At 32.5% G+C, this 18,242-nt stretch overlaps 2 protein-coding genes across 2 annotated transcripts; one reads left to right on the forward strand and one right to left on the reverse strand.

Annotated features, from left to right (window-relative positions):
- Nucleotides 1-886: 886 nt before the first annotated feature.
- On the reverse strand, nt 887-4,453 carry LOC130621734 (60S ribosomal protein L37a-like). Its single transcript, XM_057437073.1, has 4 exons — nt 4,356-4,453; nt 4,052-4,180; nt 1,270-1,352; nt 887-988 (listed from the first exon to the last, which is right to left on the reverse strand). The coding sequence occupies exons 1-4, from the start codon at nt 4,356-4,358 to the stop codon at nt 925-927; spliced, it is 279 nt and encodes a 92-aa protein (XP_057293056.1). The 5' UTR covers nt 4,359-4,453; the 3' UTR covers nt 887-924.
- A 5,985-nt stretch (nt 4,454-10,438) lies between these two features.
- On the forward strand, nt 10,439-17,624 carry LOC130621733 (E3 ubiquitin-protein ligase Zswim2-like). Its single transcript, XM_057437072.1, has 11 exons — nt 10,439-10,823; nt 11,444-11,520; nt 12,819-12,859; nt 13,830-14,031; nt 14,464-14,587; nt 14,896-15,008; nt 15,116-15,200; nt 15,852-15,940; nt 16,370-16,522; nt 16,769-16,934; nt 17,121-17,624. The coding sequence occupies exons 1-11, from the start codon at nt 10,683-10,685 to the stop codon at nt 17,163-17,165; spliced, it is 1,236 nt and encodes a 411-aa protein (XP_057293055.1). The 5' UTR covers nt 10,439-10,682; the 3' UTR covers nt 17,166-17,624.
- The last annotated feature ends 618 nt before the right edge of the window (nt 17,625-18,242 follow it).

The raw sequence follows: 18,242 nt of genomic DNA on the forward strand, positions 1-18,242 counted from the left end.
AAAAATGGGTAATTCACTAAAAAATGGAAAAGAAAAAAAGCGAGCGAAAAATAGAATTGATAACGGCGCTACGCTTTTTTGATACTTTTAGCGCAATTTTTTCGCCGACAGGATTAAAGAGTGCTGGGTTAAGATTGATGACCTTGAAAACTAATAAAAAGCTGAAAATTTTTTGTATGCGGAGGACGCAATAACTTTTTATTATAGGTTAGTAGTGGCCCAACAATTTTTGCAAGGTTTGTGACAGAAAATTGAAAAAACATTAAGATAAGTACCCTTCTTTATTTGACATAATTTACACTCGGGACCGCAGGAATGTCTTAATCAGTAGATTTCAGACAGGATCTTGAACTATTGCCCAGATGAGCGCGATAACGTTTTTTCTAGGGACTTAAGAATCTAATCCAACATAAAGGGGTGAGTCTCGGTTTTATTTTTGAGTCTCGGTTTTATTTTACTTTCATCATGGTCAAAACAACAGGGAAAGTTTGAAACTTACTTGCAGTGGACCAACACATACATTTTTAAATAAAATGTAAACATGGATTTTTTAAATAAGAACACACAACTGCAAAACCAAAATTGAAGACACTTCAGTTATAAGTTGTTAGGATTAGGGTTAGATGGGTGGTAATTCTGCACCCTAGTCTTTTTATTCACTGATTTTACAAAATATACTAAACGACCATGAATATACTAGAACCTGTGATAAATTTATTGCCTAGACATGCTCACATTTTGGTCATCCCGTGCTCTGTGAACAAAAACGTGTTGTATCACTGACAAATTATCAAGTTCATATTAAACAGATGTCAGGAGGCAGATATGAAAACGGGTAGATACTTTCGCGGTTTGCTGGTGCCAGGATGAAAACACGAGAACAAACTTTGATGTGGAATAAATAAATATTTCACAAACGTAAAATTACATATCTTGCATTTCTCTTAAACGACGAATGGCAGATCTCACAGTGATTGCGGCAGATGTGCTAAATAATAAAATTAACAGATTTTGAAAATAATATCTAACATGTTAAAACTGAAGCTTTATTCTTGAGAAAATTATTACCTATAGAGTTCTCACAAAAAATGAAAAACAATTCTGTTACTGACAAATTTAAAATAAATAAACATTGAAACGGATTTTAAATTCTATTAAGTTAAAGATTTATTTTTATTATACAAGTCTTATTTGTGGCACAAAATAATAGTATTGAAAATGGTGGCTATTCAAAAGAGAGCATTTTAAAAAAATTTAAAAAGTAGATACCTTGGTGCCCATGCACCACCAGCTATAGTTTTACGACATCCTTTGCATTTCCAGATACCAACAACAGTTCGTTTCATGGCATCCTTAATGAAAATGACTTTAAAATCTTAGTGTTACAATGAATACATTGACCAAACATTTAACTAAAACATCTAACTGACGGTAAAAAAAACACACTGCCTCTCCTTTAAAAAAACCCACATCTATAACACAATCTTTGCCATAAACTTTTCCTGATATGATGTATAATATTTTTAAAATCCCTTTCCTTCTATTTACAGAGCAGGATTTTTTACACAGCAGAGCATAACATACAAGGGGAATTTGCTTTGTGTAAAAAGCTCAATTTGACAGTTGTTCGCTTAAGAAAGCCATAAGAACACATCTTTTGCACAAATACCTGAACCAAAACAAGAATAAACTGCAGTTATTCAGCAAATCAGTCAAAACGTTTTGATAATACACTTATCATTAAAGGGAAACTCAGTTTGATCTTAATTTTGTTTAGAAGGCAATTGCTTTATTATAAAGAGAAATTATAAAGAGAAAAATGTCATTGCTGCATACTGTAAAGCAAATTATCAGCTTATGAAAGTTTCGTTGAGCCATTGGTGACGGTTCTAAATCATAAAATTTAATTTCCAATATTTTTTTCGAACTAAATAGATACAGAACCAAATCATAACTCCTTACAAGTCATGGGTTATTGAAACTTTTTTTGTATTGTTTTAATTTTACTGAATTAAAAAGTATTAAAACGATCTACTTTTCTCCTTTTTAAATATGTTATACATGTGTGTTATAAATTTCGAGCTATTTCGTCGAACAAAACACACAAAACTAAAAAAAAACATTTTTGGCAAAAGTATACCATCTTCCCAACCTTGTGCCAACTACTACTCTAGCTACTGCTAGCTACGGACTTGAAAATTGGTATAGGGGGCCTAGAAACATGGTTCTATTGGCTGGTAGCGTGCACCGTTCGTCTCGCAAACTATAAACTACTTAAATTTTAAGTTAAAGTCTTCTTTCGGCGCTAAAAAAGAGGAGAAAAAGTTGCCAAAGTGGTGCACAGCGATTTGATGTAGTGTGATCCCTTTTCTGTCTAATTAAATAATTATCTAAACTTCTAAGCAAGTCACAGTGATGGCGTTTAATGTTTTGGTAGGTATGGTTTTTCCCAGCAAAAGTACGGCAGCCCGGTGTTTACTTTTGACTTGATTGCTCAACCCGGGAATCCTAGTCCAAAACCGGGATTTTTTGAAAATGTTGGAATAAGCGAGACAACGGTGTCTTAGCAATTTTGAAGCTAGCTAAAGTTTGGCAGAGCACGAGGTAAGGGTCAAAACAGTAAACTACTTTATTTTGCAGGGATTTTAATATTATTTTTTGCTATAAGATCACCCTTGATTTTAAGAAATTGTTTTATAGCTTGTAAAACTTCAAATGTGGCTAATTGTTATCTTTTTTAATCTTTTTTCTTCTGTTTTGTATTTTTCTGTGAAAGAGTAGCTATTTTTTGGTCCTACAGTTTTGCATTTTGCATCGTGTTTTGCAGCTAAGTCACTTAATACTTCTTTTTTATATTTAGTTAAGACTTTGGTAGGCTTTCTCAAGATGAAATTAGATGTTTATGGCTAGCTAGCTAGCTAGCTAATCTTGGCTTTATCACAAGATTTGGTGCTATTTTATACAATTTATAAAGAAACACAAAATGATTGCTTTGTATATATTTAATGTATATAATAAATAAACTATTTATGCACAACTTGAGATATTTTCTACTAGCATGATAAACTAGAATGTTGAAACTGTTGACTCTGAATGACGTTTTATTTAATGTATGATGTCACATATTTGGCCCGAAAACCCTTAGTACCAAAAGTGACCCTTTGGACAATTTCGGACAGATAAATATTACATCTACATCATCTTTAATGGTCTCAGAATCCAAAGTAATGTTTTTTATTCAGTTAATAAACGAATTTTAAGCATACATTCAGGCTCTAAAGGCCGTTTTTCACATAATTTCTCACATTTGGCCCAAAAATAACTTCTTGGACAATTTCGGACAGACTAATATGTCATCTACATCATCTTTAATGACCTTAGAATCCAAAGTAATGTTTTTATTCAGTTAATAAACAAACTTTAAGCATACATTGAGGCTCTAAAGGCTGTTTTCACATAGGTCTCACATTTGGGCAAGAATAACCCTTTGGACAATTTCGGACAGTAATAAAATTAAGTAATTTTCATTCCAGATATTTAACCTAACCTGTGGACCATAAAAAACATGTTTCCTTAACTTTATTCTAGAGATATTGTGGAAGACATTCATCTAAAAGATAATTTTTAAGTCATTTTTAGAGATTTTGGCCTAAATATACCAATTTCGGACAGGTGTCCAAAATTTTTTTCTTTTAATAATATGGACAATTTATCTGAGATTATTATTCTTTTTACAGAATATAAATTTTATTTCGTTCTTGAGATATCCTGTTTTAACTGAGAGGGTAATTTGAATTATTTTTTCGTAACATTTTTGTTCCCTTCGTAACAGCTGTGAATTTGATGCGAAGCAACAGCATTGTTTCTGATTTCTCACGTCAATCACAGTATGTACACTATAATGTGTACTATGATGTATACTATAATTGCATGTTTTTTCCTGCCTAACATTATTGGTATTGCAGCTTATCAACACACTCGTCAGATCAATAAAAAATGATGTAGCTAGCTAGCTATACATTTATACCCTGTCAAAAATGATTTCTCTTACCTTTCCACAAAATTGGCAAGTATATTTGGCATGCTGACTAACTTCAATTTTCTTTGCCATTTTTCTTAACGAGGCACCATACCTGGTTCCATATTTACCAGTTATGCCTACTTTTCTTGTTCGTTTTGCCTGAAAGATACATATATATTAAAACCTAGCACCAAACTAATTTAATGATACAAAGTACTGGATATATAATAAACAAGGGAAGCCTTCGTAATTTTATCCCTTATTTAAAATTCTTAGATATAAAAGGATATATTGAAATATTAAATTTTCCCTTCAAATTTCGTTGTGTACCCACCATTTTTGTTTTGGCTGCAAGAGGAGAAAGAAACTTTCAAATTCGTGCCCGGGTCTTTATACTTTTCGCCCTAGATAGAGACTGGGTAGAGAAGCAAAATGTAGGCAAATTTCTGATTTATATAAGGGAAGAGTTAGATAGCATTTGCCAAAACATGTTTTTTTGGTTGTGCTAATTCTGCAGTTAAATATATGGACCCTTATAGTGAGTTAATGCAAGGAAAAACATTAAAAAACGAAAAATACAATTTACGATTTACGATTTCTTTTCCCGTTGCCATAAGCTAACAGTAAGCAAATGTTGTGCAGGAAAGATATTAAAAGTATTCGGCTTAGTTTTTAAAAGTATATGCATTATAACTTATTTTTACTATATATTTGCCAAAAATTAAAATTTAATTTATTTTTTTAAAGATAAATTTAAATTACAAGTCAAATACGCAATGTATTTGTACCCCAAAAGTAGTACTTAATAACCCCCGTCGCTATAAAAGAAAATCAGAGAGTACAAAATGTGCCGAAATGTGGTTTTCCGGGAATATTTTCAGTTCAATTCAGTCTGCATCAAGAATTGTGTGTTTTGTTTCATTAGTCATTGACTTACATGTGCCCCTATTTCTCACAAGTTATTTTACACCCGACATCCCAAGTCAAGACTTCTTGGCTAAAGCTAGCCATAGCTGGCGCATCAGTTTTTTTCTTGCTATCTGCAAGACAATATGGGTAAAGCTGGATGGATATCCCCCCTCCATAGCTTATCTGACTTTAGCAAAACAGACAGTGCTTATAAGTAATGTTTGGCACTGCTGAAACAAATTGTATTCTCTTCTCTACAATACCTCCCCTTTTTATATTGGACAGACATTTTTGTTATATGTTGTAAATTGTTCATCATCATTCTCTGCTTAACGTCCGTTTTCCATGCTAGCATGGGTTGGACGGGGTATATTAATGACCCTCTTCCAATCTGATCTAGACTGTGTTGGATCTAAACTCAACTTCCTCTGTATCAAGTCTGTCCTTATAACCTCCTGCCAAGTCTTTCTCGGTCTGCCTCTGGGCTTTGCCCCAGGAACTATCAAGTCTCTACACTTTCTTACCCAATTATCCTCCTCCATTCTTTCCAAGTGCCCCAGCCAATTTAATCTTCTTATCTGGATAACATCTTTAATTATAGCCCGCTTCTTAGCTCATCTGAACTCTTTCTGTCTCTCAGACTGGCGTTACACATCCACCTAACCATTCTCATATCATTCCTTTCTAAACGGTCAAGATCTTCCTGCTTCACTGCCCATGTCTCACTACCGTACAACATAACACTTCTTACACAGGCCTCATACAACCTACCTTTTACCTCAATTGACAGGGCTCTGCTAGTCAACAAAGAAAGTAACTCTCTGAACTTTTTCCAAGCAGAACCTATCCTGCAAGTAACACTTCTTCCAACACGTCCTTCACTGCCCAACATATCACATAAGTAACAGAAGTTCTCAACCATCTCTAACAAGCCACTGTTGTACATCATTAAAGCTGGAATTACTTCATTCTCTATAATTATCTTTGCAACGCTTGCATACAAACTGAATGTCAGCTCTTAACCTTCCACTAATACTACTGCACTTCTTATGTACCCAATGCTTGCAAGTCTGACAAAAAATTGAGTTACTACCAACCCCTTTCCTGCAAACTCCACAAGGCCACTTTCCAATTACAAGGTCACACTTGGCTGCAATGCTACTAATCTATGTTATATGTTGTAAATCAAAACATGACTTTGGATGCAAAAGAATCTCTGGTAGGTTGATGAAATACAATATTTAGCAACAAGTCAGGTCAAGTATAACCTACTTAGAGAATGTGACAGCATTCTCTTAGATTGCTGTCACTCGATCTTGTTCCGTGCTCAAATTCGGATAAGGTAAAACTTTTTTTGCAGTCCAATCTTCACGGTAGTAACCTTATTAAAAAGAAACTTACAGACAAATGCACTTTAAAATGTACCAAATTGGCGAAGATTAAATGATCCAGTTAACAGTTTAGGCTCTGTAAGAAATCTTTTTATACAATTTTATTGCAAAACTAGTTGATAAGGCCCGTAAAAAATTACCTTCGGCAGGATAAAGATGGAAAAGAATTATTGCCTAAATTTTAAAAAAGTCAGCGAGGAACTGTCAACACAAAATGTTTTTGCGAAATTTGTTTATCCATGGCCTTTATTGTAGACAGCTATAAACGCTGATCAAAATAATGTATAAGATCATTTGTTTTTGACGAACACCCAGGAGATATATATAAGGATTAAAAATTGTGCTAACGTCAGCAAACACCTGTCACAATACAAAATCTCTTTTTGAAATTTATATGCCTGTTGCCTTTATCATATAGGCTGACACTCTGATCAAGAAAATGTATAGGATCATGTACTTATGACAAACGGTTGCAGAGATATTGGGTTTTAAATGTTTTTAATGATGTTATAAACCTGTTCATTCCGAAACAGATTCAGGACCCAGGTTTGGGAAACTTACCCAATTTGATCCCAGGGTGTGCCGTTACTAGCACGGTGAAAAAATGACTGACATCACCACCTCATCTCCAAGTTATTTGGCTTTAAAGTTTTAAGTGCATTGTCATGGCTTCATAAATTTAATATCAGATATTGACCTTATTGCTGTTTTTGACGTCACACTGTTAACGTCAGAAATTTTAACTTTTAAGACATAACTTTTTCAGCAACATCAAAGAAAAATGAACACATCCACTTTGCAGGTCACAAACAGACACACTCTTCGTATTACTATATAGACTAGTCGATAAGGCCCGTGGAAAAATCCACTTAGGCAAAAGGTCAATAAAAAGAAAGTTGTTTTAGATGTCGTCTAGCAGTGCAGTACAGATAAATAAATTTGTGAAATTTGTTTATTTTTTTCTGTAATGTGTAGAGGTTGAAACACTGGTTAAAATAATGTACAAGATCATATTTCTTGACGATCGCCTAAGGAGATATCAGGGATTAAAAATTTTGATGACGTTAGCAAAGACCCATCAAAACCTTAAAAAAATTTTTTATAAATTTGTATACCTGTTGCCTTCATCGTTCATTCATAGATCTTGAAACGCTGATCAAGAAAATGTATAGGATCATGTACTTTTGATAAACGGTTGCAGAGTTATTAGGGTTTGAATGTTTTTTGATCACGTCATCAACCCATCCATTCCGAAACAAATTCGGCGAACCAGGTTATTGAAAAATTACCCAAATTGGTCCTAGGTGGTCCCTAGTCACCCATGCGGTGAAAAATCATTGACGTCACCACCTCGTTTTCAAGTTATTTGACCTCAAAGTTTTAGGTGCATTGTAATGGCTTCATTAATTTAATATAGAATATTGATGTTAAAGTAGTGTTATTGACGTCGTGCCGTAATGTCATAAAATTTAACATTTAAGACATAATTTTGCCTCTTTAAAAGAAAATGAACACATCCACTATGACTGTCACATACACTTTGTATTATTATATAAGATGGCAATGTTTTGAATATATATACATATTATTTGGACTAGCTGAAAAGAACTCTCTCTATATAAATATATATATAATTCTATAAAATTATATATATTTAAGGAAATTAACAAGGCACAAAATTAAAAAATAAAATAAAATTGAAACCCCCTAAATTCCCCTCATTAAAGTACAATGTAAGTAACCAAGACATTAAAAAAATTTACTAGTTTTAATTTAAAAGGTTTATAATTTTTTTTTTTAGCAATTTAAATGCAAAGCTCGCACATTCGCACACTCGAATACTTTGCTGTCTCTTTGTTTAATTGATGCAACAAAAAATTAGTATCGTCCTAATATGGCTCATCCAATAAGATTAATACATGTTGCTGATATTTTGAGCAATTTGGAGAAGATGAGAAACTGATTGTCAATAAAGCCATTCTCGAAATAACATATTTCCTGATTTTCGTTACTTTAATGCTTTTTGTAAGTCAATTGAGATTTACCTCAATTGATTTACAATTATATTTGAATTAAATATTTGCATATATGTAAATTCTTTTTTAAATAAGTTGTTATAGGCATTTGTGTTAACTTCTTTTGTGTTAATTTTGTGCCTCATTAATTTCATGGAATAAGGTAAAAAGTGTCTAAGAATTGAAGACAGGCCTAACAGTAAATGCAGCAAAGGAAAAAGTCAATATCATTAAAGCCAAGTGTGACCTTGTAGTTGGAAAATGATTTTATGGAGTTTGTAAGAAAGGGGTTGGTAGTAGCTTCAATTTTTTTGGTCGGACTTGTATGTGGGTACATAAATAGTGCAAGTTGAGAAATTGTGTTACTTAGGTGATATGTTAGAAGAATTGTTTTTTGCAGGATAGGTTCTGCTTGGAAAACGGTTAGAGAGTTACTTCCTTTAATAATAATTTTAGGGGTAATTAAAAGATAAAATCTTAACAATTTACATAACTAAATTATTTCTTTTTTTAATTTTGTGTCCTGTTAAGGTAACATTAGTCAGTTTTATTTGTTAATATTTTATTATGGAAGAGGTAGAATGCATATTGTTTTTTAACAAAAGCAAGCATTAAATTGCTTCTGGACAAGATTTGATAACAAAATAACTAGAAAAGAAGTATTTACAAAGAAGAAAGTCCCAGTTCAGAAGTTATCATATCTTTGCCTTAGGATATTCAGTATTATTCCTATTATGTAACTGCAGTTACTATCTTGTCTGCAAGGATAGTATTGGGTTCAAACTGGTCTCTAATAGTCAATTTCTATGATCTGTTAGTGTATATATTCACAGTCCTCTGGCTCATTTACTGACTTAGACTCCAATTGGTCCTTTCACTGCACTCACAGTGCTCTGCTTTTTTAACATATCTAGAGCCTTTGTTGGACGAACTTAAAGTTCTCTGGGTCCTTAGTTTGTTTAGAGCCTTTTAACAATCAAGAAGAAAGACACATGTGCCCACTCTAAAACCTGGTGTAGATATTATGCCGAGAAAACCAACGGCAATATTAAATGTGATGCTCTTTAGGAAAATCGACCACTTCTCTTTCCGTATTTAAAAATACGAAATACGGAAATTTCGTATTAAGAAGTACGTATTTCGTATTTTAAAATACGCGTATTTATTTTTAAAACTACGAAATACAAATTCTCGTATTTTTAAAGATGCGAAATTCTAAACTAAGAAATTCGTATTTCGTATTTTTGAAAAATACAAAATTTTATTTTTAAGTATAGAACATACGAAATTCTAATTTTAAAAATAGAATTTCGTATTTTTTGAAATGTTACGTATATCGAGTGAGTGGTTGAATAAATTGAATAGAACAATTACTCAATTTTACAAGTTTGTTTTTAATAGGTTTTTAATTGGCTCAATGATTTCACAGGGACGTTTTCTTGTCATTTTAGAAAGAAATACGGCAACTTTGAAGCTTCACAGGACCGTTTTGTCGTCATTTTAGAATGAAATACGGCAAGTTTAAAGCTTCACAGGAACGTTTACTCGTCATTATAGAAAGAAATACGACAACTTTGAAGCTTCGCAGGGATGTTTTCTCGTCATTTTAGAATGAAATACGACAACTTTAAAGCTTTGCAGGGACGTTTTCTCGTCACTTTAGAGTGAAATACGGCAATGTTGAAGCTTTGCAGGGACGTTTTCTCGTCATTTTAGAATGGAATATGGCAACTTTAAAGCTTTGCAGGGATGTTTTCTGGACATGAGTGAAATACGGCAACTTTCAATTTGTATCAAAAATGAGACGAACCCTAACCAGACATTACTTTTTTTATGTCTTTGTATTTTAAATCTACATCGCATTTTTAAAAATGCGTATTTTTTTTATTTTAAATTTTTATTTTTGAAAATACGAAATAGGAATTCTATTGTTTTAAAAATACGAATTAAAAATAGAAGCGGTCGATTTTCCTAGAGAGCATCACAAATATGTGAACAAAGCTAGTATGCCTCCAATTCTTAGTGGTACGATTAAGCAGATATTTTTGAGTTTGAGTGATAAAGCTCTCTTTTTAAAAAAGAATTAGAGCTAGAGCTGTTAATTTATATGGTAAAATGATCTACCACTGATGACATTGAAATGGTAAACGTATTTTCTAAATTATAAAGTGTTCTCTTCGTAAAAATGTTATTGGAAATACCATAAAATTGCAACTCATTTGCCACAATTCACCTGACATTTAAGTATCTTTTCTTCTCTACCACGATCTATTTTTCCAAATTCAAACTTCTATATTTTACCTTTTTAGGAGTTAAAAAATACAGAACTCAGATAGAACAAGAATTATGCTAAAATGGAGAAATACTTGTCCTGGAGTTCTGTTAACTAGGATAGAAGATGCAATTGAGGCTCGGTTGTACCTGTTACGACAGTCTGGTCCAACTGGATTCCATGTAAAAGAACATGATAGTGACAAGAAATATAAGGTAGAAATCTCAATTCGTTTGATACGTAGTTATACAACAATGTCAATAAAGTCCTTGAAAGTGTTGTTTTGCATTGTGGCAAATAAATAGCAGTAGTTTTCCCTAAATAGATTTGTTCAAAATATAAATCTGCAAAAAAAGTAGGATAAACACTTTACACGATGCTATTAATTATATAGGTACAGCTTTTTTTAATTCTCGTCTGTAGCCCGCAATTGCCAAGGTAAATGTAATGTAGACCTATGGATTTATAGAGGTTCACAGTGGCAAGTAGTTGAATTGGAAAGGCTGAGGCCAGAACAGAAAATGACTGGTTTGGTAAAATAAAACTTTAAAGAATCTTGAAGCTCCTTCATTCACTTACCTATATGTTATCCAAAACTGATACCTTTGCTAGGATTAATTAATTTCCACTGTATTTATTTTGAAATTCAGTCGCAAAATTATTTTGTTTTTCAGGATTTATTTTTGTCAATTGGGTCCTAAAAATTCTCTTTGTAGGACTTATTTTTCAAAATATTGGCCAAATTCACTGAAACAAGTCCTGTAAAAATTAATGCAAGATTTAATCAAGCATAACCCTCTTTAGGTTATAATATTGTTTATACATATGTTTATAGGTTTTTCTTGGCAGCATACATAGCTGCAATTGTCCAGTATTTTTGAAAGAAAAGGAGTTATGTAAGCATTTACTATGGTGAGTATTTATCTGGTTTGTTTGTTTGTTTGTTTGTTTGTTCGTTTGTTTGTTAGTTTGTTTGTTTGTTTGTTTGTTTGTTTAAATAAGAATCTTAAATTTAATGTGTGTAATAGGGATTTTGAACTTAGAAACTGGATTTACTAACATTAATGGACTGGAATTGAAATTATTAATGAACTATGTTTAAAGTCTGTGGTAAATCCACTTAGAGAGAAAATGAACTGGAAATAACTTAAAAATTTTAATGACATCAGCAATGTATCCATCTATATACAATTATATTGTTTCAGAAATATGGTTAAAGAGATATCTCAAAATGGTTGGTTTGACCTAGCTTTTGACCATTTTTGGTCTTAGGGAGTCTCCAATAGGAGACATCAGTTATTTCCACTTGTTTCTGCAATGAAATCACTAATTTTATTAATATAATTGATATGAAATCAATTGATACCCTTTGCCATTTCAGGTCACCCGGGCTAAGATAGCATACTCCGTAGATTACTTGTTACCAGCCCCTTCTCATTTTTTAAAAATTTTATACTGAAGACTGAGTTAAATGTTTTGTTTATCAACTAGTTCAGGTACATAATGTGTTTTGCCACCTTGAATGGGGAAATTCCCTTATGATTTTTTAAGGCCATTAAGTACCTCAGTATGGCTTAAAGGTTAACTAAGTAACAATGTGGTATTTCACAGACCAGAATATTTGAAAACCAAGTACATTCCCTACATTCCCTGTACAAGTGAAATTTAAAAGTATACCACTTGAACTACTGAACAGAGTTTGAAGAATGATGAAGAAATGGTATTGGATTTCAAATATGCAGTCTGTTCAATGCTGAACTTCTGTGTTAAACGTCTTATAAAATCAATGCAATCGTAATTAGCAAGTTTTTGCGAATCATTCAACGAATAAAAAAATGTTATAATTGCGAATCCTATTTTTTCGTCAATTATTTGTATGACCTATTTTTGGTTGTTACAACAAAATAACCATTAGTAACAAGGGATCAATGGCAAGTGGCCTGCAGTCCTCACCAACCACAGTTGGCACATTTTTTCCAATCCGAACCCTGAAAGCTGTTTTTGAAGAAATATTATGGTTTTCTATATATTCATTTCCTGTTAAGGTTAATGTCCTAAAAAACACAAGTTAATGACCTAAAAACAAAAGATATATCTCACCCTTTTTAGGTGACGAAACATGTTATTTATACCTGGATTAGGCTTAAAATCACTCCATTACTTTATTTTGCAAACAATATTTCATTTATACTATACTTTAACTTTTCTAGGATATTGATAAAAAAATTTCGCATTCCAAAGAATAATCCAGGTAATTTTAAAAGTTTTATATTCAGTGTTGGGGACTGTGTTAACAGCAAATGTTTTCTTTCTTACTTTTTAAGTCCTGACAACCCGCCTGGCGGGTGATTCGAATTTGTCGATTTTCCCAGGTTCTATAGATTGGGTAGTTCAAATAAAATTGATTTGTAGCACTACCATTACCTTTTTAGTTTGAAGCAATGTAAAATAGGTTTGTTACTGCAAAAAACAGCACCTTGCTTCTTTATTCTTTTTTCAAGTAATCAAAGAAGTCAGCAAAATCTGTAAAATAATATCAAAAAACAGAGAAAAAAATGCCTTTAGGGTTGATCCTAAAAGTCATTCTTCAGAAAAGAATTGTTAGCGATTGGTGATTTGAAGCAGAAACAAGTCTGACTAAATGTCTTGCTTTGGTGTTTTTAAAGTTAAAGAGACAACAGCGTTATTTTTATTTTATTTTTCTCCTTGTGTTATTGTTATAGTTGTTGGGTATAAAAGGGATTAAGTTTTATTTAATTTGTTACTGCGGCTCAGATTTTATTGCAGGCAACAGTGTAACTAAAATAGTAAGAATTACCATGGAAAATAAGATTTAAAAGGTTAAGTCATATTTAAATTTCAGTAAAGTTCGGTAGTATTTCCCAACAGCTTTAATTGTACAATATTTTTATTAGAATAATAGAATTTTAATAGAATTTTATTAGAATTTATATTTATATTAGAATTAGGCCATCATTTAATAGAGTAGAACCTTGAAATAATGAATATTTCTAAAAACATTTTTGTTTAGTCATGTTGCATTGCCTTATACCAACTGCAGTTGTTTTTTGTCACTATATTTTTCTTCCTTTAAGCTCGACAACTTTTTAAAGCCTCTTGTTAAACAAGCTTGTCATTTAAGTTGGTTTAGTTTATTGATTAAATTCCCAATGCGTTGAAATTTTTTGGGATTTATTGATGAAATTTAATTGTTAATTTAGTTGTGTACCAACTTGGTTTGTGTGAACGAGAATTGAATAACGTCATTTATGGTAGGAAAGAAGCTGAACGAAAAATAGTAAAAACCGTTTCTGCTGGCAATGATCGAGATGTTCAAAAGCAGAAAAAGATTGAAGCAGATGACGTGTGTCCTATTTGCCAAGAAGATTTAGTTAAAAACAGAGGGTCATTAACATATTGCAGGTAAATCTCTTTAATAATAGCTGTTGTCTGTCTGTCTGTCTATGTGTCAAAATGGTATCGCAAGTGTATAAGTATATAAAGAATGGCCTAACCCGTTAATTCACCAAAGTGTCACCGACTAGTACATTATAATTGACCTTTGTTAAATTTATTTTTAGTTGCGTCTGTACAGGCCATTTTAATGACTTTTTGTACAAAAGACAAATTTTAATAAAGAGATGTGGTATTAAAATTTTGCACATTGATTACGGTAAAACAATATAAGAAGTTTTATTTATTGGATTAGTGGTTTACATTCTACTCTTTAATATCCATGATTTCCATCCTTTTGATAATTTTAAGGTGTGCAAAGGAAAATGCTGATTGAGTACTACACCCTGTAGGAAAATGAAATTTTCCACTGTATTTTTGTCCTGTTATCAACAACTTTAGATTCGGATGTGGCAACAGTATACACATAACATGCATGAAAATTTGGTCTGATCATCAAGTAAAATCTACAGGTGATAGTGTAATAAAGTGTCCATTATGCCGAACTGAATTTGCAAATCACAAGGTGGGTGTCATCTGTTATTAATTGAACCCCTCCTGCATGTTTAATTATTTCTAAAATTTGCATATTTAGCATTAATTTGGCCTTTTTCTTATCTTCATGTTCTACATTACAAGTTTTTAAGTCTAGAAGGACTTCGTGGATTAGAAAAAAGAATTTCTGCAGTTTAGGCAGTTGAAATATACTTGGCTTCGTCATTTCCGTAGTGCGATCAAGTTTATTATTCAATGGACAGTCAGTAATTTATATTGACTGCATTTCTAACGTGCATGCTATTCCCTTGTTAGTAACATTCATTTCTTGGTCTTCAGGTCATTTTGCAAGACTATCAAAGGGCGATTGCGAGAAAAAAGACAATGCAGCAAAAAGTTGAAAATAATTGTAGAAAATGTGGAATACAAGTAGTACTCGAACGAAGTTTTAGGTAGGCTATATTTCGTAGTGCTGCATCACTACCCATTTATCGACTAGTGAGTTACCTAATTTCCATAATTTGTTAAACAAATATGTATTGTGTATTTTCTTTTATAGGTGTTCGTCATGTTCAAATTTTAGACTCTGTCCGAAATGTTTTGAAACTAAATATCATTCTGAGCACGATTTTGAGTATTGGAAGGTATAGTTTGATTCGTTTTGTGTTAATTTACTTAGCAGGAAGTGTCATAAAAGAGGGTTTGCCATGCTAAGGACAGCCGAGTAGCTGGCAGGACGCTTTTTACCAATGGGAGGATGATATTACGAAGTTTATAGGAGTGGTTAATTAATACCCCATGCTCACTATAACAATGTCTGTTCCCCGACTGATAGTTTTCATCATCAAATATCGAAAAAATCCCTTAAATTTTGCAGGGGAAAAAAGGTTTCTTTAGCACGAATTTTCGCGAAGTTAACAAGTCCTAATATTTCGTGGTCACTTTTTTTCTCAATTCATACTGTAGTTTAAGAGCTTTTTTTCAGGTTAAAATTCAAACATCTATTAGATAGCGTTTGGTGAATCAAAAAGAAAAAATGGTTTAAAAATATTTTTCAAAAAGGAAAATGCGAGAATTAATTTTTGCGAAGAGCGAGTTTTCCAAATATTTTTGCATAATTGACTAATACTCGCAAAATACACAAAAATTCATTCCCTAAAAGTAAAACACGTGCATGCTTATAAATTCGACGTACTATTTGGTTGTTACAAAATTGATCAGCTTTTAAAATATGCATTTGTATTCCTGTGCTTAATCATTATTCTCACTGAAATAGTCATTTTTCTAAATTTTAGAATTCTAGAGACAGATGGAAAGCCGCTGTAAGATATAAAGCAGACATAAGTTTGATGCCATCCATATCAAAACTCTGTATGATGAAAACGTAAGCATAATATTTTAATAATTCATGTATTTTTTTAAGTAAAGGGAGTTTGCGGCCATTATTCTAAACTTACGTATACATTTATATATAATTACCCGTTTGTCTTAAATTTGCAACATCCTTACTTCCTCACACCTACTAGCGTCACTAAAAGCCCCAATGAACTGACTTTGGAATTAAGTAGTTTAGACTTTATAATGTAAAAAATGAAAATATAGTAATTTAGATCTGCAGTAATAGTAAAGAAATCCAATATCTGGTCTAAGCCTGCGAATTGTCCGTATTTTTGTTTAAGATTGTTGTATATGGAGGCAAAAAATACTGCATTAATCTTCGCAGATTGAATACCATTTTGTAGCGGAGCGCTTGCAAAAAGATTTTGGCAAAGGTTGACCGTGCAAAAATGTAATTTTATTGTTGCGTCTTTAGTGGCTTTGTTAATGATGAAAAAGAGAGCCCGCTTCGAAATCTACGTCGACCGACTTTGCGCAAGCATGATAGAACGCAGACAGGATCGCAACCAGATTTGAGGTACCTTTCGATTGGCATATCTGGAATGAAACTCCACGAGCAAGTAGAAAGGTAAGAATTTCCGTGAAAGATGCAGTTAATCTAATTTGTCCTATAAGTTGCTTCAACAATCCTTTTTTCCAAGATTGTACCCCTTATAATTTTAACAGCGCTTTAGAGTACTTACATTCTGTTGTTTGTTCGTTTGTTGATTCGTTCTGCTCGTCTGTCCCTTTTACATACAACCTGTGGTGGTAGTAGTATCAATTCATGTTGTATTAAAAGGATAACGGGATGTGTACGTAATTAAAACAATAGAAATCCGTCGCCAGCACGAGTTTGCGGTAGCACACGTTTACCTCCACTGTCACTTCAAAGAAAACCTGTCGTTAGCGATGTTACAGGCTCTGGTGTCAAACGAAGAAAACATTCCGGCAAAAAGGACAGTGAAAACGATACGCAGCGTAGAGAAGATATCTCACAGGTATCTGAAAACATATTTTAATTAATTCAGAAAGTTTGTCACCTTTCATAGGCGTTCCTAGTGAGAGAAGATGAGAGTTCGGGTCCCCTATTTTAATGATGTGCTAGCTTCTTGAGCAAAGGTTCGTGAAACTATATCTTGCCTTTTTGTTGCTATAACATTTAAAATCATTATTTTCTATTTTAGATTCTTGTTTCTTTGCCAATGTCACTTAACATATCTGGAGAATAAACTGCCACCAAAAAAAAGTTCGTACATGAAAACCCTTGCGTGTCAGCATGTTTACCAAAACTTATTTTTTCAACGTCACCAGTTGTTGGTTTCTCAATTTGTTTTAAGTTGAGGTCTTCTCAACTGAAGTTTGCTTATGATACTTTCGTTATCAAGTATCTGGAAATCTTTAGCTTGCAGGTCATATGGCGTTGTTTAAAAATTGAAAATAGAAATAAATACAGATAAAAATAGAAAAGAGGATAAGCAAGTTAGTCCTGTTTTTTATGGTAGTTTCCATTGCGTTTAGACTGGGCGTGGCTTTTTAAATAGTGTGAAAATTGTTTGTTCTTTGTGTTTTCTTACCAAGTTCGCGCGCAATAAAATTTTGTTTGCCGTAATAAATTATGTAAAATATTTTTATAGCGGGATTGTATTTATGTATTTAAAATGAAAATATATATATTTGGTGATAATAAAGTACTGGTATTATTCACCTTGTTATCTCGAGTGTTTTTATAAGAAGCTAAACATTTAGTTGAGCTTTCTGTTAAAATTTTAATTGAGCTTCAAATGCTTTTTTACTTTTCATTTTTTTTTTTTGGCCCTGGAAAGTATTTTATTTACAAGTCTTTTTTGTAGCTTTTGTATGTACAAATTTCTAAATGTTGGAGGTTTTCTCAGCCCAATAAAGTTTGTGATCGATCAAATTAAAATATATCCCGAGAATACAGTTGACTCTCCCTAATTCGAATTCTCACGGGGGAAAATATTTGTTCGAATTATAGTACGATTCGAATTATAGAAAGTCTCTTTAATTCGAACTTTCAGCTTCAGAGAGTGAAAATTCAAATTACAGAGAGAAGTTACGGTAATTTCAAAATCGGGAAAACAATTCAAGTTTCATTCCATCTTTATTTTCATAGTTTACACAAAACAAACTATTTGAAAAACTGTTGAATATTTGATTGCGAGAGACGATCTCTTTCGACAATACGGGTTGCATCACCAAGTGCTGTTCTCAGGCCGACACCAAACGATGTAAAAATGCCGTAATCTTCTACGATAGAAAAGCCCTGTTTACACTCTAAAATTCGA

The sequence above is a fragment of the Hydractinia symbiolongicarpus genome, chromosome 12 (genome assembly GCF_029227915.1).
Source record: "Hydractinia symbiolongicarpus strain clone_291-10 chromosome 12, HSymV2.1, whole genome shotgun sequence".
Taxonomy (NCBI): domain Eukaryota; kingdom Metazoa; phylum Cnidaria; class Hydrozoa; order Anthoathecata; family Hydractiniidae; genus Hydractinia; species Hydractinia symbiolongicarpus.